This window comes from Heptranchias perlo, chromosome 8 (assembly GCF_035084215.1).
Source record: "Heptranchias perlo isolate sHepPer1 chromosome 8, sHepPer1.hap1, whole genome shotgun sequence".
In the NCBI taxonomy this organism is placed as follows: Eukaryota; Metazoa; Chordata; class Chondrichthyes; order Hexanchiformes; family Hexanchidae; genus Heptranchias; species Heptranchias perlo.
In genome coordinates this window covers 34,400,182-34,417,675 of record NC_090332.1, presented here as the reverse complement: position 1 = coordinate 34,417,675, position 17,494 = coordinate 34,400,182, and the positions used below count along the sequence as shown (strand labels likewise).

Below are 17,494 nucleotides of genomic sequence, written 5' to 3'. Positions count from 1 at the left end.
ATATTGCCAGTTTTACATCTCCATTGAAGTTGAAAGTTCCACCCATAAAAGAAGCTTGTGTGCAGTGCTAGTCAGGAGCAGATTGGTAGCAAGGATTTGCTCCCATTTTTCTTCTGCATTGCACCAATTTTTTAGGTGTTGTTTTGAAGCACAGCAGAGGAAATGAGATCTATGGGTCTCTTATTGCCTGGGTCTGATTTGTCAACTTTTGACCTATATGACATGGGTACTGGATGAACAAAGTGAAAATGTTTCCATTCTCCAGTACTAATATTCCTCATCTAGTTGAGCATAAAAAATAAATCAAATGATTTTATTACATTGTAAATACATTCACTACACTACATAATATTGATAGCTGGAAGGCTCACAGAGCAGTATAAAATGTAACAGTGCTGTGGACATCATTGTAGAATATAGGAATTTTTTACTCCAGTGCATTTTATGATGTAACTTAAGTGTAAGTTTACCAGTCACATGAGTTGAAGGATAGTTAATTTTTTTTCTGTAAGATATTTACTCACTTTTGTGTGGGTTATATTTAAAACATATATCTTTCCAAGGGCAGGCAAAGGCACAATGGGCTGAATGGCCTCCTTCTGTGCTGTATTATTGTATGATTCTATATTTTGGTACAAAAATGTTCTAAAATGGAATAGGAACAGTGTATAATTCAATGGACGATGGTCACCAGGATGTAGCATTAGAAAGGTACACAAAGGATTGGGAGAGACAGATAGCACTAGAGTAAAAAAACAGTACAGTATTAGCTGGGATCAGACTAAGAGAGAATACGAGAAGGTCGAAGATAGGTTTAAAGTGCATATGTGTAAACGCACGAAGTGTTGTAAATAAGATTGGTGAGCTGCAGGTGCAAATAACCACATGGCGATGTGATGTAGTGGCGATAATGGAGACCTGGCTCAAAAAAGGGCAGGATTGAGTACTAAATATTCCTGGATACAAGTTGTTCAGGAAAGATAGGGAAGGAAAAAAAGGAGGTGGGGGGGTGCCATTATTGTTTAAGGAGAATATTGCAGTGCTGGAGAGGGAGGATGTCCTTGAGGGGTGAAAGACAGAATCTATATGGTTGGAGTTATGAAACAATGGCGGTGCCATTACACTACTTGGTGTATTCAATCGACCACCAACTAGTGGGAAGGATGTGGAGGAGCAAATTTGCAGGGAAATTACAGAGACGTGCAAGAACTATAAGAGTAGTGATAATGGGAGACTTCAACTACCCTAATATAGATTTGGATAGTAATAGTGTAAAGGGCAAAGAGTGGGGGGGAAGAATTTCTGAAGTGTGTTCAGGAGAACTTTCTTGATCATTGTTTCCTGCCCAATGGGGAAGGAGGCATTGCTGGATCTGGTTCTGAGGAATGAGGTCGGTCAAGTGGAGCAAGTGTCATTGGGGGAACATTTAGGGAACAGGGGGATCATAGTATCATAAGGTTTATATTAGTTATAGAAAAAGACAAGGAGCAGTCTAGAGTAAAAATACTTAATTGCAGCAGGGCCAATTTCAGTGTGTTGAGAACGGATCTGACCTGGGTAAATTGGAATCAAAGATTGACAGGCAAAACTGTAATCGAACGGTGGGCGGCTTTTAAAGAGGAGATGGTTTGAGTATAGTCTAGGTATATTCCCACGAGGAGGAAAGGTAGGGCAACCAAAGCCAGAGCTTCCTGGATGACGAAAGAGATAGTGAGTAAGATGAGGTGGGCGTATGACAGATATCAGGTTGATAATACAAGTGAGAACCAGGCTGAATATAGAAAGTACAGAGAAGTGAAAAATTAAATAAGTGGGGCAAAGAGACAGTATGAGAATAGACTGGCGGCTATCATAAAAGGGAATCCAGAAATCTTCTATAGGCATATAAATAGTAAACAGGTAGTAAGAGGAGGGTTGGGGCCCTATGGGGACCAAAAAGGAGATCTCGGCATGGAGGCAGAGGGCATGTGTGGATTAATAAAGGAAAGCCAGCACGGATTTGTTAAAGGCAAATCGTGTTTAACTAACTTGATTTTTTTGATGAGGTAACAGAGAGGGTTGATGTTGTGGATATGGACTTTCAAAAGGCGTTTGATAAAGTGCCACATAATAGGTTGGTCAACAAATTTGAAGCCCATGAAATAAAAGGAACAATGACAGATATGAAATTGACTAAGTGACAGGAAACAGAGAGTAGTGGTGAATGGTTGTTTTATGAACTGGGTGAAGGTAAACGGTGGCGGTCCCCAGGGGTCGGTACTAGGACCACTGCTTTTTTTGATGACCTGGACGTTGGTGTACAGTGCACAATTTCAAAATTTGCAGATGGCACAAAACTTGGAAGTGTAGTGAACAGTGAGGAGGATAGTGATAGACTTCAAGAGGACATAGACAGGCTGGTGGGATGGGCGGACTCATGGCAGATGAAATTTAACGCAGAGAAGTGCGAAGTGATACATTTTAGCAGGAAGAACAAGGAGCAGCAATCTAAACTAAATGGCACAATTCTAAAGAGGGTGCAGTTGAGATACTGGATGGGCTAAAAATTGATAGAGGAGGTACTTGAAAGGTTAGCTGTACTTAAAGTAGATAAGTCACCCGGTCTGGATTGGGATGCATCCTAGCTTGCTGAGGGAAGTAAGGGTGGAAATTGTGGAGGTACTGGCCGTAACCTTGCAAACATCCATAGATACGGGGGTGATGCCAGAGGACTGGAGAATTGCAAATGTTACACCCTTGTTCAAAAAAGGGTGTAAGGATAAACCCAGCAATTATAGGCCAGTCAGTTTAACCTCAGTAGTGGGGAAACTTTTAGAAACGATAATCCGGGACAGTCACTTGGATGAGGGTGGATTGATTAGGGAAAGCCAGCACGGATTTGTTGAAGGCAAATCGTGTTTAACTAACCTAATAGAATTTTTTGATGAGGTAACAGAGGGTAGATGAGGGCAATGCAGTTGATGTGGTGTATATGGATTTTCAAAAGGAGTTTGATAAAGTGCCGCACGGTAGGCTTATCATCAAGATTGCGGTCCATGGAATAAAGGGGGCAGTAGCAACATGGATACAGAATTGGCTAAGGAACAGGAAACAGAGTAGTGGTGAATGGTTTATTTTTCAGACTGGAGGGAGTGTACAGTGGTGTTCCCCAGGGGTCAGTGCTGGGACCACTGCTTTTCTTAATATATATTAATGATTTGGAATTGGGTGTACAGGGCACAATTTCAAAATTTGCAGTTGACACAAAACTTGGAAGGGTAGTAAACAGTGAGGAGGATAGTGTAGACTTCAGGGGGATATAGACAGGCTGGTGGCATGGGCAGACAGGTGACAGATGAAATTTAACACAGAAAAATGCGAAGTGATACATCTCGGTAGGAAGAACGAGGAGGGGCAATATAAACTAGAGGGCACTACTCTAAAAGGGTTAGAGGAACAGAGAGATCTGGGGGTATGAGTGCATAAATCGTTGAAGGTAGCAGGGCAGGTTGAGAAAGCGGATTAAAAAAAGCATACGGGATCCTGGGCTTTATAAATAGATGCATAGAATACAAAGGTATGGAAGTCATGAACCTTTATAAAACACTGGTTCGGCCACAACTGGAGTATTGTGTCTAGTTCTGGGCACCGCACGTTAGGAAAGATGTGAAGACCTTAGAGAGGGTGAAGAAGAGATTTACTAGAATGATTTCAGTTACGTAGATAGACTGGAGAAGCTGGGGTTGTTCTCCTTCGAACAGCGATGGCTGCGAGGAGATTTGATAGAGGCATTCAAAATCATGAAGGGTATAGACAGAGTAAATAGAGAGAAACTGTTTACATTGGCGGAAGGGTCAAGAACCAGAGGACATAGATTTAAGGTGATTGGCGAAAGAACCAAAGGTGACATGAGGAAAAACTTTTTTTACACAGTGAGTGGTTAAGATCTGGAATGCACTGCCTGAGGGGGTGGTGGAGGCAGATTCAATCATGGCCTTCAAAAGGGAACTGGCTAAATGCTTGAAAGGAAAAAAAATTGCAGGGCTATGGGGAAAGGGCGGGAGAGTGGGACTACCCGGATTGGTCTTGCATAGAGCTGGCGGGAATTCGATGGGCCGAATGGCCGCCTTCCGTACTGTAACCTTTCATGATTCTAGGAACAGAGAGACCTGGGCGTATGTGTGCACAAATCTTTGAAGATGGCAGAACAGGTTGAGAAAATGGTTAAAAAAGCATACGGGATCCTGGGCTTTATAAATAGGCATAGAGTAGAAAAGCAAGGAAGTTACGTTGAACCTTTTATAAAATGCTGGTTTGGCCACAAATGGAGTATTGTGTCCAATTCTGGGCACCTAACTTTAGGAAGGATGTGAAGGCCATAGAGAGGGCACAGAAAAGATTTACTAGAATGGTTCCAGGGATGAGGGATGTGAATAGACTGGAGAAGCTGGGTTTGTTCTCTTTAGAGCAGAGAAGGTTGAGAGGAGATTTGATAGAAGTGTTCAAAATCATGAAGGGTTTAGATAGAGTAAATAAGGAGAAACTGTTCCCATTGGCGGAAGGGTCGAGAACTAGTGGAAAAAGATTAGCATTCCTCACTTTTGCTATGGCCATCCTCAGTCTTTTGAAATTTTATTCTTCATCTACTCAGTTATTTTACTTTGAAAAATTGTTCTTTTGTTTTGTAAGTGTAGATTGCCCTTTAGGCATCTGTCACAAGACTCAGTTGTAGGCCACGAGTCTTGTGGAGAAAAATCCCGTGGTTTTCCTGAAGTTGCAACAATCCAAGTTGCACTTTATGGGGCATGATCTGTCTTTATTTTCCTCCTGCAAGAAAAAAAAACCCTTTTTGAATACTTGGCTATCTCCAACGCCTGAATATTGAGATTTCCAATCTAATTAGATTTTTTTCCAGATCATAAGGTGGCACCAATAACAGTATATAAGCTTCCAAAGGTTATTTAAATTTGGAGGGCCTTCATTACTGAAAAACTCTTCCAGCGTTTTCTCCCAAGTACTGCTATAATTGAAGTATCTTGGTGTGGCTGTGTACACTAATTGATAAAGGGCAAAAAAAAACTCTGGCAAATGGCTGAATTTAATATAGCAAATAGGGTGGCAGTAATGAACAACTGATGAATGAAATTGTGTCCTATTCAAACTCTAATCTGGCTGTTGGAAAAAGAAGTATTTTTTCTGCATCACATCACTTTACTCTCTCTCTACAGAACAACATCCAGTATACCCACAACATGAACAAACTCTGGTTTTGCTGGATTAAATTCATATCCCCTAATTCACCAAATAAATTTGTGCGATGTTTGTCCAAAAAAAGTAATCTAACTAAATTTATGCAATTGGAACATATAATAGATTAGCATTGAGTCCAATATTTTAAAATAAACTTTATTAATAATCATGAAAGCAGTCAAAAATTTAGCAATCAAGTCATGTTAAAATGTTTTTTAAAAGGTAAAGATTGTATGTTGGTTTACATATTGTAATAAATTTTCTTGTCACTATATTTATAGGTGGTTATATTGACAGCATATTTGAACAGTAGTTTTATACACAGGGTCAAGATGGCCATGGAGATGGGAGGAATAGTCAAACATGGGTGCACAGGAGTTATCGTACCTTTTTCTGGGAGTGACATTTTGGATCATTTTTCTTGGCTTTGAGAGCATTGCACCAGCCTGTCCTTTCCTACGTTCTCCGGTTAGTAGGGGTGAGGAACTTTTGGGCTTCCCGGCTTTAGAGTGCAACTTTCCCAGTTCCAGGCTCCAACTGATGTTTGGCCCATTGGTGCTAAATCTACAGTGTGGGGGATGCATCTTCTTGCTAACAATTAGAGTTGCAGTTGTTAGAGCATCTCAGATGGCACTTATATTGCTGGAGACAAATCCAGCAGTCAGGGGAGTGGGTCTGAGGGGATCTCACTGTTTATCATGCCCTTTTTGGTATCTCAGATTGCTGCCGAGAATGTTGCATTTTGAGGCAGGAGCAAGCCATGTGCCAATCTGGCTATATCCTCAAGTGTGATATTTTTAATGATTCAGGGTCCATCCTTGAGTAGTTGTGACTTGTGTTTAGATCTGGTCAGATACTGTTTAAATTTAGGGCCTACTGTGTGTTTAACTTAATCAGAGTTCTGGTATTGAAAAATTGTTCTTGTAATCTCGCATCTCCCTTGCTCTAAATCTTTTTTTCACATTTCATTTTGCTGGAGTTATATTACAGAAATTTATCATTTGCTTTGTGGCTTAGAACTTCAAATTTTAAAGTTTTAGATAGGGACACAATATTGTTCATTGTTGTTAGATGTGATCATGTCTTGGTTGCTTTTTTTTGTTTTTGTATGAGTGACAGCTGTCTCTGGAATGTTGGCAGTTTGGTCATAAGAACAGGAATGGATGTGATGAGCGCTTCAGACAATTCAGACAAGCAGCGTTTGGTTTGATATGTTCAGGACTGTTCAGAGGACCATTTATACATAACAAAAAATACATGTGCTGGTTCGTATGCACTTGGTTTGAAAAATGTCTAAACTACTTTGTATAGTCCGGAAGAAGAACAGATGTGATTTTCTAGGAACGCAGTATAAGCTACAAAGTTCATGTTCTTTTTTGGAGTAATGATTTTTTTCTTCTAACATTAGGAGTTTCCACTGCTGAGGAACTTTGGCAAGCTTAACTGAAACTTCAAGGCTTTTTACAATAAGTATATCTTTCTTTTGGACCTGGTTTGATTTTCCAGGACAAATCTCCTTTTTCAAGATGGAGAACTGATACATAGTATACAATTCAAATGATTTCTGCCTGTGAAGACTGTTCTTAATTTAGAACGATTATGGGGTTCACTAATTTATAGCTACATGCATGTTGTGATGCCACTGAGTTGTGTGGAAATTATTATTGTACACAAAAGTTAAATTGTTTGTGATTGCAAAGTGTGTGGCAATAAAACTGTAAAAAGGAAGTGAAGTTCCGGACCTAATATTCAAACCATAGTTAGTTCGGAGCTATGGTTGCAGTGACTAAGTATTACTAAAAAGGAGTGAATAAGTATGATGACCTTTTGATTGAAAATTGTAATTTAGTATCATTTTAGTTGTAAATGAGCAAAATGAAATTGAAGTTGCCTTAGCCTTTGTGGATTTGGTATTCATCAACAAACCAAACTTGTCATAAAATTTGGAGAGTGCTTTTCTAAGTTTATGCAGATCAGATGCTGCATTTCCTACATTACAACAGTGACTGCACTTCAAAAAAGTACTTCTTGGCTGTGAAGCACTTTGTGACATTCTGAGGTGGTGATAAGTGCTGAAAAGTCACCTCCAGATTTGAATATTCCACTGCTCTCCTTGCCGGCCTTCCCTCCTCCATGCTCTGTAAACTTCTCGCTCACGCAAAACCCCGCTGCTCATATCCTGCAATAAATCGTGCCCACCCTCATCACAATTGCCATATTTGGTTTGGCATTAAATTTAGAAGGGTTTGTAAATAAAAACAGAAAATGCAAGAAATACAGAACTTGTCTTCAAGTATCTGAAAAGGGGAAAAGATAGATTAACATTTCAGGGAGAGAAACATCATCAGAACTTAGAAGGGATAACTCTTTTTCTAATATAAATTTAACTAAAGATTCCAGCCTTCAGATTGAAATCAGAAGGTTTAATGGGGAGTTTGCTGGTGTCAAACTCTTCATGCTTTACCAGACTTTGATGGAGTTGTACTGTTGGGACATTGTCAGAGCATGGCATTAAATCATTGGCTCCGTGGTAGCATTCTGAGTCAGAAGTTGTGCATTCAAGTTCCACTCCAGGGATGAGCAGATAGTCTTGACTGACACTCCAGCACAGTATTGAGAGAGTGCTGCACAGTTGGAGATGCCATCTTTCATATGAGGCGTTCAACCAAGGTGTCTGCCTTCTCAGGTGAACTTACAAGATCCCATGAGACTTTTCAAAAAGACCAGGGAAGTTCTCCTGATGCCCTGGCCAACATTTATACCTCAACCAACATCGCTATAAGAGAACATCTGGTCATTTATCTCATTGCTGTTTGTAGGTCCTTGCTGTGTGCAAATTGGCTGCTGTGTTTCTTGCCATTACAGCAGTGACCATACTTCAGAAGTACTTCATTGGCTGTGAAAAGTGCTATATCAATGGAAGTTTGTCCTTTCTTTTACTTGTCACTCCTGTCCTTGCTGACTTACATTGGCTTCCGGTTCCCCAATATCTCCAATTTAAAATTTTCATCTTCATGATTAAATTCCTTCATGGCCTCACCCCTGTCTATCTCTGTAACTTCCTCCAAACCAACGACCCGCACACCCCCAGAACTCTAATTTCTTTGTACTCTGGCATCTTTTGCATTTCTCCCCTTGCCTGCCTTCAGCTGCCAAGGCTCCATGCTCTGGAATTCCCTCCATAAACTCTTCCACCTCCATCGACCCCTCTCCCTTTAAGACCATCCTTAAAACCCACTTCTTCGACCAAGCTTTTGGTCACTTCTCCTAATAGCTTCTCCTTTTGCTCAGTGTCCATGTTTTGTATGATTATGCCTCTGAGGAGCCTTGTGTTGTTTTTCTATATCAAAGGTGCAATGTATTGCTGCTTGTTCCTGTCCTTGTTGACACATATCTTATGAGAATAATGGCAGGACTATCTCTCCATTTGGGTACTGGCCACAAGCACAGCTGGAATGATTGAGCATAATTGATCTGTTAGTCATATTTTTGCAGGCTTCAAATTACTCTCCATCCTCAAGTGAACTGCAATAATAATGAGCCACAAAAATTTCAGGCCAGACCAATAATTATTCGACTGAAGTGTCCTAAAGTTTCCTGTTTACATATTTCATATGCTAAGTTGCCTGTCATCTTCAACCTTCTCCCATTCCCCCATCTTGCCAGTTCTCACCCTCCTTGCAAAGTGATGGTAAATTACTGTATGTATGAAGGAGTTCATTTTTTTTCCAAGAATGAGGAAGATCTGACAGTTGATCTAATATTACAATCCACTTGATGAATCTCACAATTTTTAGTACAGATTACCAACCCTATCATAACATAGCATGAAAACAGAGAAAACTGGCAACACACATCAGGTGGGTCAGCATTCGAAAAGAGAATTGACATTTACAGTGAAAACCAAATACCTGTCCAAAACATTGACCTGTAATTTCTATTTTCAGGCACTGACTGGCTTGTTGTGTATTTCCAACATTTGGTTTTAATGTTTATTTCTAGGATTCTGTTCTTTGTATCTTCAGTTTTTCCTAAATTAGTGTTACTGTTAATCTCCAGATATGAATTCCTGTGAAGTACTTCCCTGTGGTGTTTGCTGGACAATTGCTAGTTTGAGATGTGCATAATTAAGTATCCTGTATAATAACTTGTGACCTTTAAATGTTGATTAAATATATCAGTCCCACAATACAGCAGATTGCACAATAAATGATCAGACTTTTGAACTGTACTAATATATTCTGTGAATTTGTTCTTGCAAATGACATTGATTTTAAAGATGGTAGAGCCTATTTTTTTATTCTGAAGTAATGCCACTCAAAATTTATGTTGGATGCTCCAATAAAAACAGGAAATCTTAGAATAAATTGTTTCGTTAAGCTTGAGAGCATGTTGCTTTTTTCTTGTTTGTAAGCTATTGCATTTTTCAATTTATTGATTTATATGAAGTACTATTATAACTCCAAAAAATAAGAACAAGTTTCTTTAGATACTGAATCAACAAGAACTCTGCAGAGTTGCACTGATCTGTCAGAAATTAATTATAAAACAATTTTTTTTTAAAGTGGCCCTAAGTGAAAATTTTGGCTTCAATTGGAGGTTTTCAACCTCGGGTCCCTAGAACTTTAGGGATCTGTGAGGGGATTAGATTTCTGATTTTCTTTCTGTATTTGTATACTTACTAGTTCTGTTGCTGTATACCTGTACAAAGCATTATCTGCAATAATAGCATTGTTTTCCTTGGGTAGCTGACACTGCCTTTTGGAAATTAACATATGGTGCCCAAATGTATATTTCCAAGGGATCACACAGATAGAAAAGTTTGAAAAACACCTGTTGATACAATTGTATTAGAAAGACTAAGACCCCGCGATTTGCGGGGAGGGAGCGGGGGGGCATCTGCCAGCGGCCAGAAACACAAAGGTGGAGGTCATGTCGAAATTAACGGCAGGACATCATTAGAATTTATTGTACTCAGTTTCCTGCCCAGCAGCTGGCCAGATCGAGAGGCTGGCTGCTGTCAGGCACGAAAGCCTGCTGTAGAAGGCAGCAGCTGGGGTCCATTAGGGATGGTCCCTGGAGATAGGGGGTTAGAAGGGATTGGGTGGGATGGGCGAGAAAGACATCGGGGTCAGCCGATCACGAGGAAGGAGGCACCATGTTTGCTTGGGGGGGCTGGGGCTAACACTCCTGCTCCTCCTGGCCTGCAAGCAGTACTGGAAAAGCATTTACCTGCTGGATCCGGCAGTTCTTGTCTCCCTTCAGCTGCCAGGTTTCCAGATCCCTGGGAAACCCGGCCCGCAGGCGTTAAATTTAAGTGGCTGCCAAAATCTGAGGAATGCAATCTCATTAACATATTGTAATTGACCCTCCTCTTGAGTGCAGGTTTCTCGGCCGCCACCCAACTCGTCACGGTTAAACCGGAAGAAGGCGTGTTCGTGGCAGGTTTGGGTCCAATTTCCCATTTTTAGCAATTTAACCTCCCGCCCGTCCTGGGGGGTTAGAATTCCCCTTTAAGAGTTCAGAATTTTAGAGGTGAGCAGTGTCATGCATGTAAATGAGGTCTCAACGTGGCAGTTCCTTGGACACTGTTGTCTGACTTTAGTCGGCAGTTTTTGTTTGTCTGCATCTTAGACTTCGTGTTTCCTTGTGCTTGTCAAATCGAACTTGATCATTTCTTCTAGCTGTTGAGGTATTGGCCAAGTTGTCAGTCACATAAATGGCGGTAAGAATGGGTTCATTCCTTTGCTCTATCTAGTAGGATTTGCACCAAGTTCTCTCAGGAAGTATGCATGAGGTTTTTGTCACCGTGGAATTCATATGTTGATTTCACACTTTCTAGAAAGTGTTTGCCTGTGTGGATTGAAATCCTGTGTGCAAAACTGTTCTAAAGTTTGTATAGTAGTGAAGGGCATCTGGAGTTCTAATAATTGGGATGTTTTGTGGGTAAAATGTAATCAGTTCAGAGTCTCTTTCCCATAAATGTTTGAGGTCATCAATGAGTCTATAATAGTTATGCACAATTTTTCATCAAAATTACGACTATTTTGCATGCACTGTTTGAAGGCTTTGAATATTCTATTTGGTCAAGTTACTGTATTCAATTCATTTCCTTTGCATTTTGTGACACCTGCATATGTCTTTTAAAACTGTACAGTTCAGTCGAGTGATTTTTCTATTTCTTTTTCTCTAATTGGTAAATGGAATTCAATGCAGACAAATGTGAGGTCATCCACTTTGGATCAAAAAAGGATAGAACAGGGTACTTTCTAAATGGTAAAAAGTTAAAAACAGTGGATGTCCAAAGGGACTTAGGGGTTCAGGTACATAGATCATTGAAGTGTCATGAACAGGTGCAGAAAATAATCAAGAAGGCTAATGGAATGCTGGCCTTTATATCTAGAGGACTAGAGTACAAGGGGGCAGAAGTGATGCTGCAGCTATACAAAACCCTGGTTTTTGGTTGCTTTTGGTTCGTATAACTGGACTCCGACTTACACCTACTGAAATACAAACCGTGCCAACAGGACTACTTTGAGCAGTTCTGGGCACCTCACCTTCGGAAGGACATATTGGCCTTGGAGGGAGTGCAGCGTAGGTTTACTAGAATGATACCCGGACTTCAAGGGTTAAGTTACGAGGAGAGATTACACAAATTGGGGTTGTATTCTCTGGAGTTTCGAAGGTTAAAGGGTGATCTGATCGAAGTTTAAAAGATATTAAGGAGAACAGATAAGGTGGATAGAGAGAAACTATTTCCGCTGGTTGGGGATTCTAGGAGTAGGGGGCACAGTCTAAAAATTAGAGCCCGACCTTTCAGGAGCGATATTAGAAAACATTTCTACACACAAAGGGTTGTAGAAATTTGGAACTCTCTCCCGCAAACGGCAATTGATACTAGCTCATTGCTAAATTTAAATCTGAGATAGATAGCTTTTTGGCAACCAAAGGTATTAAGGGATATGGGCCAAAGGCAGGTATATGGAGTTAGATCACAGATCAGCCATGATCTTATCAAATGGTGGAGCAGGCACGAGGAGCTGAATGGCCGACTCCTGTTCCTATGTTCCACTTCTCTTGATCTCTTTCAGTTTTGCTTTCAAGATCCTTCCATCGGTTTGTCTCCTATAAATATGAGACTCGATGCTTTTGCTTTTCTGTGTGTGTATTTCAGGCTCTTGTAATATTTTCATAAGTTAAATTTTTGGGGGATTAAAAAGAAAAGTAGAAATAGACAGGGATTTTATAACAGTTATATTATTTAGTATTTCCCACCAAGTATTGTTTCGCCCTCAGTGACAAGAAAGCAAAAAAAAAACTTTTCTTCTGTCACTCACTCATTCTCATTCTTGCTCTCTCTATCTGATTGACACTACAGCATATAAAGAACACATTAAGCCCATAAGCCCTGCCCATGACTGGTTCTGGAATTGGCAAAAGCTGGGGCCCTTTTTCTGTCGGGAAAAGTTTTTGAATTATATTTTTGGTTATTTTAATTTATTAAAAAATTGGTTTCCTTGGCTACATTTGAACAGTTTTTAACATTTCTAAAAAGAATTGTTTATGAAAGCTATTTGAATTTTTTTGAGTACCAGCTCACAGTAATTTTGTACATTGTTCATGTAAATTACAGTATATGTGGCTTGTTGTGCATAAAACTGAGATATTGAGTAAATCGCAATGAGTTTTACAGAACAAGCTTATGGGCAGCCTAGTAGGCTGGTTTCCTGTTGCAGCAATATTAATGTCTGTTGGATCTTTTTGGCTTTAGTGTCCACAGGCAGAAGGTTGCCACTTGTATGTTGCCTGCCCTATTTTGGGGGTGGAGTTGGTGTGTTAACCTGCTGTTGGAGTAGGTCAAAATTGGGTATCTGATTTAGGAGAATTTCATCTGATTCATCTCCATGTGTACATTTTTTTTTTAGCTGGACGATTTTCCGTAGTGGCTCAAACTATATTAACTAGATGCAGAATGCATCTGCTGCCATCTAAGAGAATGCAGTGTTGATTTGCTGTACGGGAGGACCATTACGGGGGCCCCAGAAATCACTACACTGGGTTTGGCTCAGTTGTGTGCTTGTTGATTTTTTTGGATCCACACAGCAACTTTTGATAGTAGGGCTGGATCTTTGTGCACAATTAGAAAATGTGAATGAAAGCTTTTTGCTGAGGCTTCACAATCTGATTTGTGCAGGCAATAAGGGGTGTTTACAAAAAGGATAAACCAGGAGATGATAGGCCAGTTAATCTTAATTTGCTGTGGGTAGATTTCTAAAGTCTATAATAGGGGATGAAATAAGTGAACGCTTAGAAAGGCATGGGCTCATCAGGAACAGTTAATAGATTTGTAAAGGCTGGTCGTGCTTGATTAATTCAATTGAATTTTTTGAGGAAATCACAGTGTATAGATAAAAGGAATACAATTAATGTTGTGCATATGAATTTTCAGACTATGTTTGGGATGATAAGGTACCACCTAAGAAACTTCTTACAAAAATTATGGCACATGGTATTCATAGCGTCATAGGCACAGCACATGAGGAGGCCATTCGGCCCATCGTACCTGTGCTGGCACTTTGAAAGAGCTATCCAATTAGTCCCATTGCCCTGTACGTTTCTTCCCTTGAAGTATTTATCCAATTCCCTTTTGAAAGTTTCTATTGAATTTGCTTCCACCACCCTTTCAGGCAGTGCATTCCAGATCATTACAACTCGCTATGTTAAAAAAAAAAGTTTGCTCATGTAGCCTCTGGCTCTTTTGCCGATCATCTTAAATCTGTGTCCTGTGGTTGCCAACCCTTCTGCCACTGGAAAGGGTTTCTCCTTATTTACTCTGTCAAAACCCTTCAAATCTCTCCTTAACCTTCTCTTTTCTAAAGAGAACAACCCCAGCTTCTCCAGTCTCTCCACATAAATGAAGACCCTCATCCTTGGTGCCATTCTAGTAAATCTCTTCTGCACCCTCTCTAAGGCCTTGACTTCCTTCCTAAAGTATGGTGCCCAAAATTGAACACAATACTCCCACTGCAGCCTAACCCGTGTTTTATAAAGGTTTAGCATAACTCTTGCTTCTGTACTCTATGCCTCTATTAATAAATGTAAGGAATCTTACAACACCAGGTTATAGTCCAACAATTTTATTTTAAAATCACAAGCTTTCGGAGATTATCCCCTTCGTCAGGTGAATGAGTGAAAGATTCTCAAATTGTATATCTTATATTAGGCTGGGACAGCATCACACCAATCAAAAGGTGTCGTTGTTGTTCAAACAGGCCAGTCACGGAGAACAGCACGTCCCAGTACACTGGATATACATTGTGTCAATTACACAGACAGAAAGAAAGAGACCCAAATGGCAGAGAGAGAGAGAGAGAGAATATTAAAACACATAACTTTTTTTTCCCCTTTTTGCTGGTGGGGTTACGTGTAGCGTGACATGAACCCAAGATCCCGGTTGAGGCCATCCTCATGGGTGCGGAACTTGGCTATCAACTTCTGCTCGACGATTTATGTTGAGGATGGCCTCAACCGGGATCTTGGGTTCATGTCACGCCGAGTCGACCCAATCCCTCCTCATATGACAGTCCTGCCATCCCAGGAATCAGTCTGGTGAGCCTTCGCTGCACTCCCTCTATGGCAAGTATATCTTTTCTTAGGTTAGGAGACCAAACCTGCACACAATACTCCAGGTGTGGTCTCACGAAGGCCCTGTATAACTGCAGTAAGACATCCTTGCTTCTGTACTCAAATCCTCTTGCAACGAAGGCCAACATATCATTTGCCTTCCTAACTGCTTGCTGCACCTGAATGTTTGCTTTTAGTGACTGGTGTACAAGGACACCCCGAGGTCCCTTTGTACATCAACATTCCCCAATCTATCACCATTTAAATAATACTCTGCCTTTCTGTTTTTCCTTTCGAAATGGATGACTTCACATTTATCCACATTATACTGCATCTGCCATATATTTGCCCACTCACTCAATTTGTCTAAATCGTCTTGAAGCCTCTTTGCATCCTCCTCACAACTCACAATCCCACCTAGTTTTGTGTCATCAGCAAACTTGGAAATATTACATTTGGTTCCCTCATCCAAATCATTGATATATATTGAGAATAGATGGGGTCCAAGCACTGATGGACATCATTTCACACATCTCTGTATTAAATTTCATCTGCCACGTGTCTGCCCATTTCACCAGTCTGTCTGTTTCCTCCTGAAATCTGTTAATATCCTCCACATTGTTTACTACATTTCCGAGTTTCATGTCATCTGCAAACTTTGAAATTATACCCTCTATGCCTGGGTTCAGGCCATTAATATGTAGCAAAAAGTGCAGTGGTCCTAATGCTGACCCCTGGGGAAACACCACCGTACACTTCCCTTCAGTCTGAAAAACAGCCGTTCACCAGTACTCTCTGCTTTCTGTCCTTTAGCCAATTTTGTATCCATGCTGCCAATGTCCATTTAATCTAATGGGCTTTAATTTTGCTAACAAGTCTATTGTGTGGTACTTTATCAAAAGCCTTTGGAAAGTCCATATGCACAACATCAACTGCATTACCCTCATCAACCCTCTCCGTTACTTTATCAAAGAAGACAATCAAGTTTGTCAAACATGATTTTCCTTTAACAAAGCCGTGCTGACTTTCATTTATTAGCCCACACTTTTCCAAGTGCCAATTTTGTCCTGGATTATTGTCTCTCAAAGTTTCCCCACCACTGGCCTATAATTGCTGAGTTTATCCTCCTTCTCCGCCCCCCCCCCCTTTTTGAATGGGGTGTAACATTTGCGGTCCTCTGGGACCGTTCTCATTTCTATGGAGGATTGAAAGATTTTGGCCAGAGCCCCCACAGTTTTTCCACCTTTACTTCCCTCAGTAACCTAGGATGCATCCTATCTGGACCGGGTGACTTTTCTACTTTGAGTACTGCCAATCTTTTAAGTACCTCTTTATCTATTTTTATCCTATCCAATATCACTACTACCTCCTCCTTTATTGCTACAATGGCAGCATCCTCTTTAGCAAAGACAGATGCGAAGTATTCATTTAGTGCCTCTGCCTTCACAAGAAGATCTTTTTTGTCCCGAATCAGCTCCACCTTTCCGTTTACTATCTATATGTTTATAAAAGACTTTTGGGTTCCCTTTTATGCTAGCCGCTAACCTATTCTCATACTCTCTCTTTGCCTCTCTGTTCCCTTTTTTTTGGATGTACTCTGTGTACTTTCTGTATTCAACCTGGTTCTCTATTATATTATGAACCTTATATTCATAAGCCGCTTTTTTATTTCATTTCATTCAGATATATTTCACTATATCTTTATTCACTCAGGACGCTCTAGCTTCTTTTCCCCCTCGTAGAGATGTGTCTACTCTAACCGAATCAACTCCTCCTTGAAGATCTCCCATTGTTCAATTATTGTTTTTGCCTACAAAAAATTTCTGATTCCAATCCACCCGGGCAAGATCCCTTTTTTTCCCTACTACAAAATGGGGGGAACAATTTGAACCAAAAGTTATCCTTTTAGATTTTCCTACCCCTTTAATGGTGAAGTTTGCAACATTTTTCGTCATCTTGGTCGAATAGATATTGGCACTGACTACAAAAAGTGTTTGCTGCAGTGCTTGAAATTAGTGCACTTTGTAGTGCCTTGTGAATTGAAATCCAAGTGTTTCTGTTAGAAGACCAGATGTAAACAAGTTACAGGTTTGTGAGAAAAGAAATGAAATGCCTAAATGCTGAACAAGTGTATATCTTTTTCTCTTTCTACAGATGCTCCAAATGCTGAACAGCATGATCTCTTCTGTCAAAAACTCCAGCAATGCTGTGTGATTTTTGATTTCATGGACTCTGTTTCAGACCTAAAGAGCAAAGAAGTCAAAAGAGCAACCCTGAATGAATTGGTGGATTTCCTCACCTCAAATAGAGGTGTGCTTCTTGAACAAGCCTATCCTGAAATAGTGAAAATGGTACGTGATATGTGCCCATAATGGATGTTGTCCAACGTATTTTTTTTCTGTTTTAGGCCATACTTCACTGAGTAACTACTGTTAATTGGTGGCCAGCGTGGAAGTGAGCAGGTTCTTAATGGAATGGAACAGAGAATTAATAAAGCACAAGCCAATATGAGCATTTTAAATAGCTTGAGATCTGCTATTGCAGAATACAACTTTCACAAGTGAGCAATCAACTGAACAGAAATGACATTTAAGATGTGTGAATATTTGTTTTGAGTACTTAGAGGATGGGTTTCAATGAA

General features: G+C 40.2%; 1 protein-coding gene across 1 annotated transcript in view; it reads left to right on the top strand.

Annotated features, from left to right (window-relative positions):
* Positions 1-17,494, top strand: part of ppp2r5a (protein phosphatase 2, regulatory subunit B', alpha isoform) — a 162,335-nt gene that overhangs the window by 70,265 nt on the left and 74,576 nt on the right. The window contains exon 2 of the mRNA XM_067988945.1: positions 17,008-17,204. Within this exon, the coding sequence (XP_067845046.1) occupies positions 17,008-17,204 (197 nt within the window). The remainder of the gene's footprint in view (positions 1-17,007; positions 17,205-17,494) is intronic.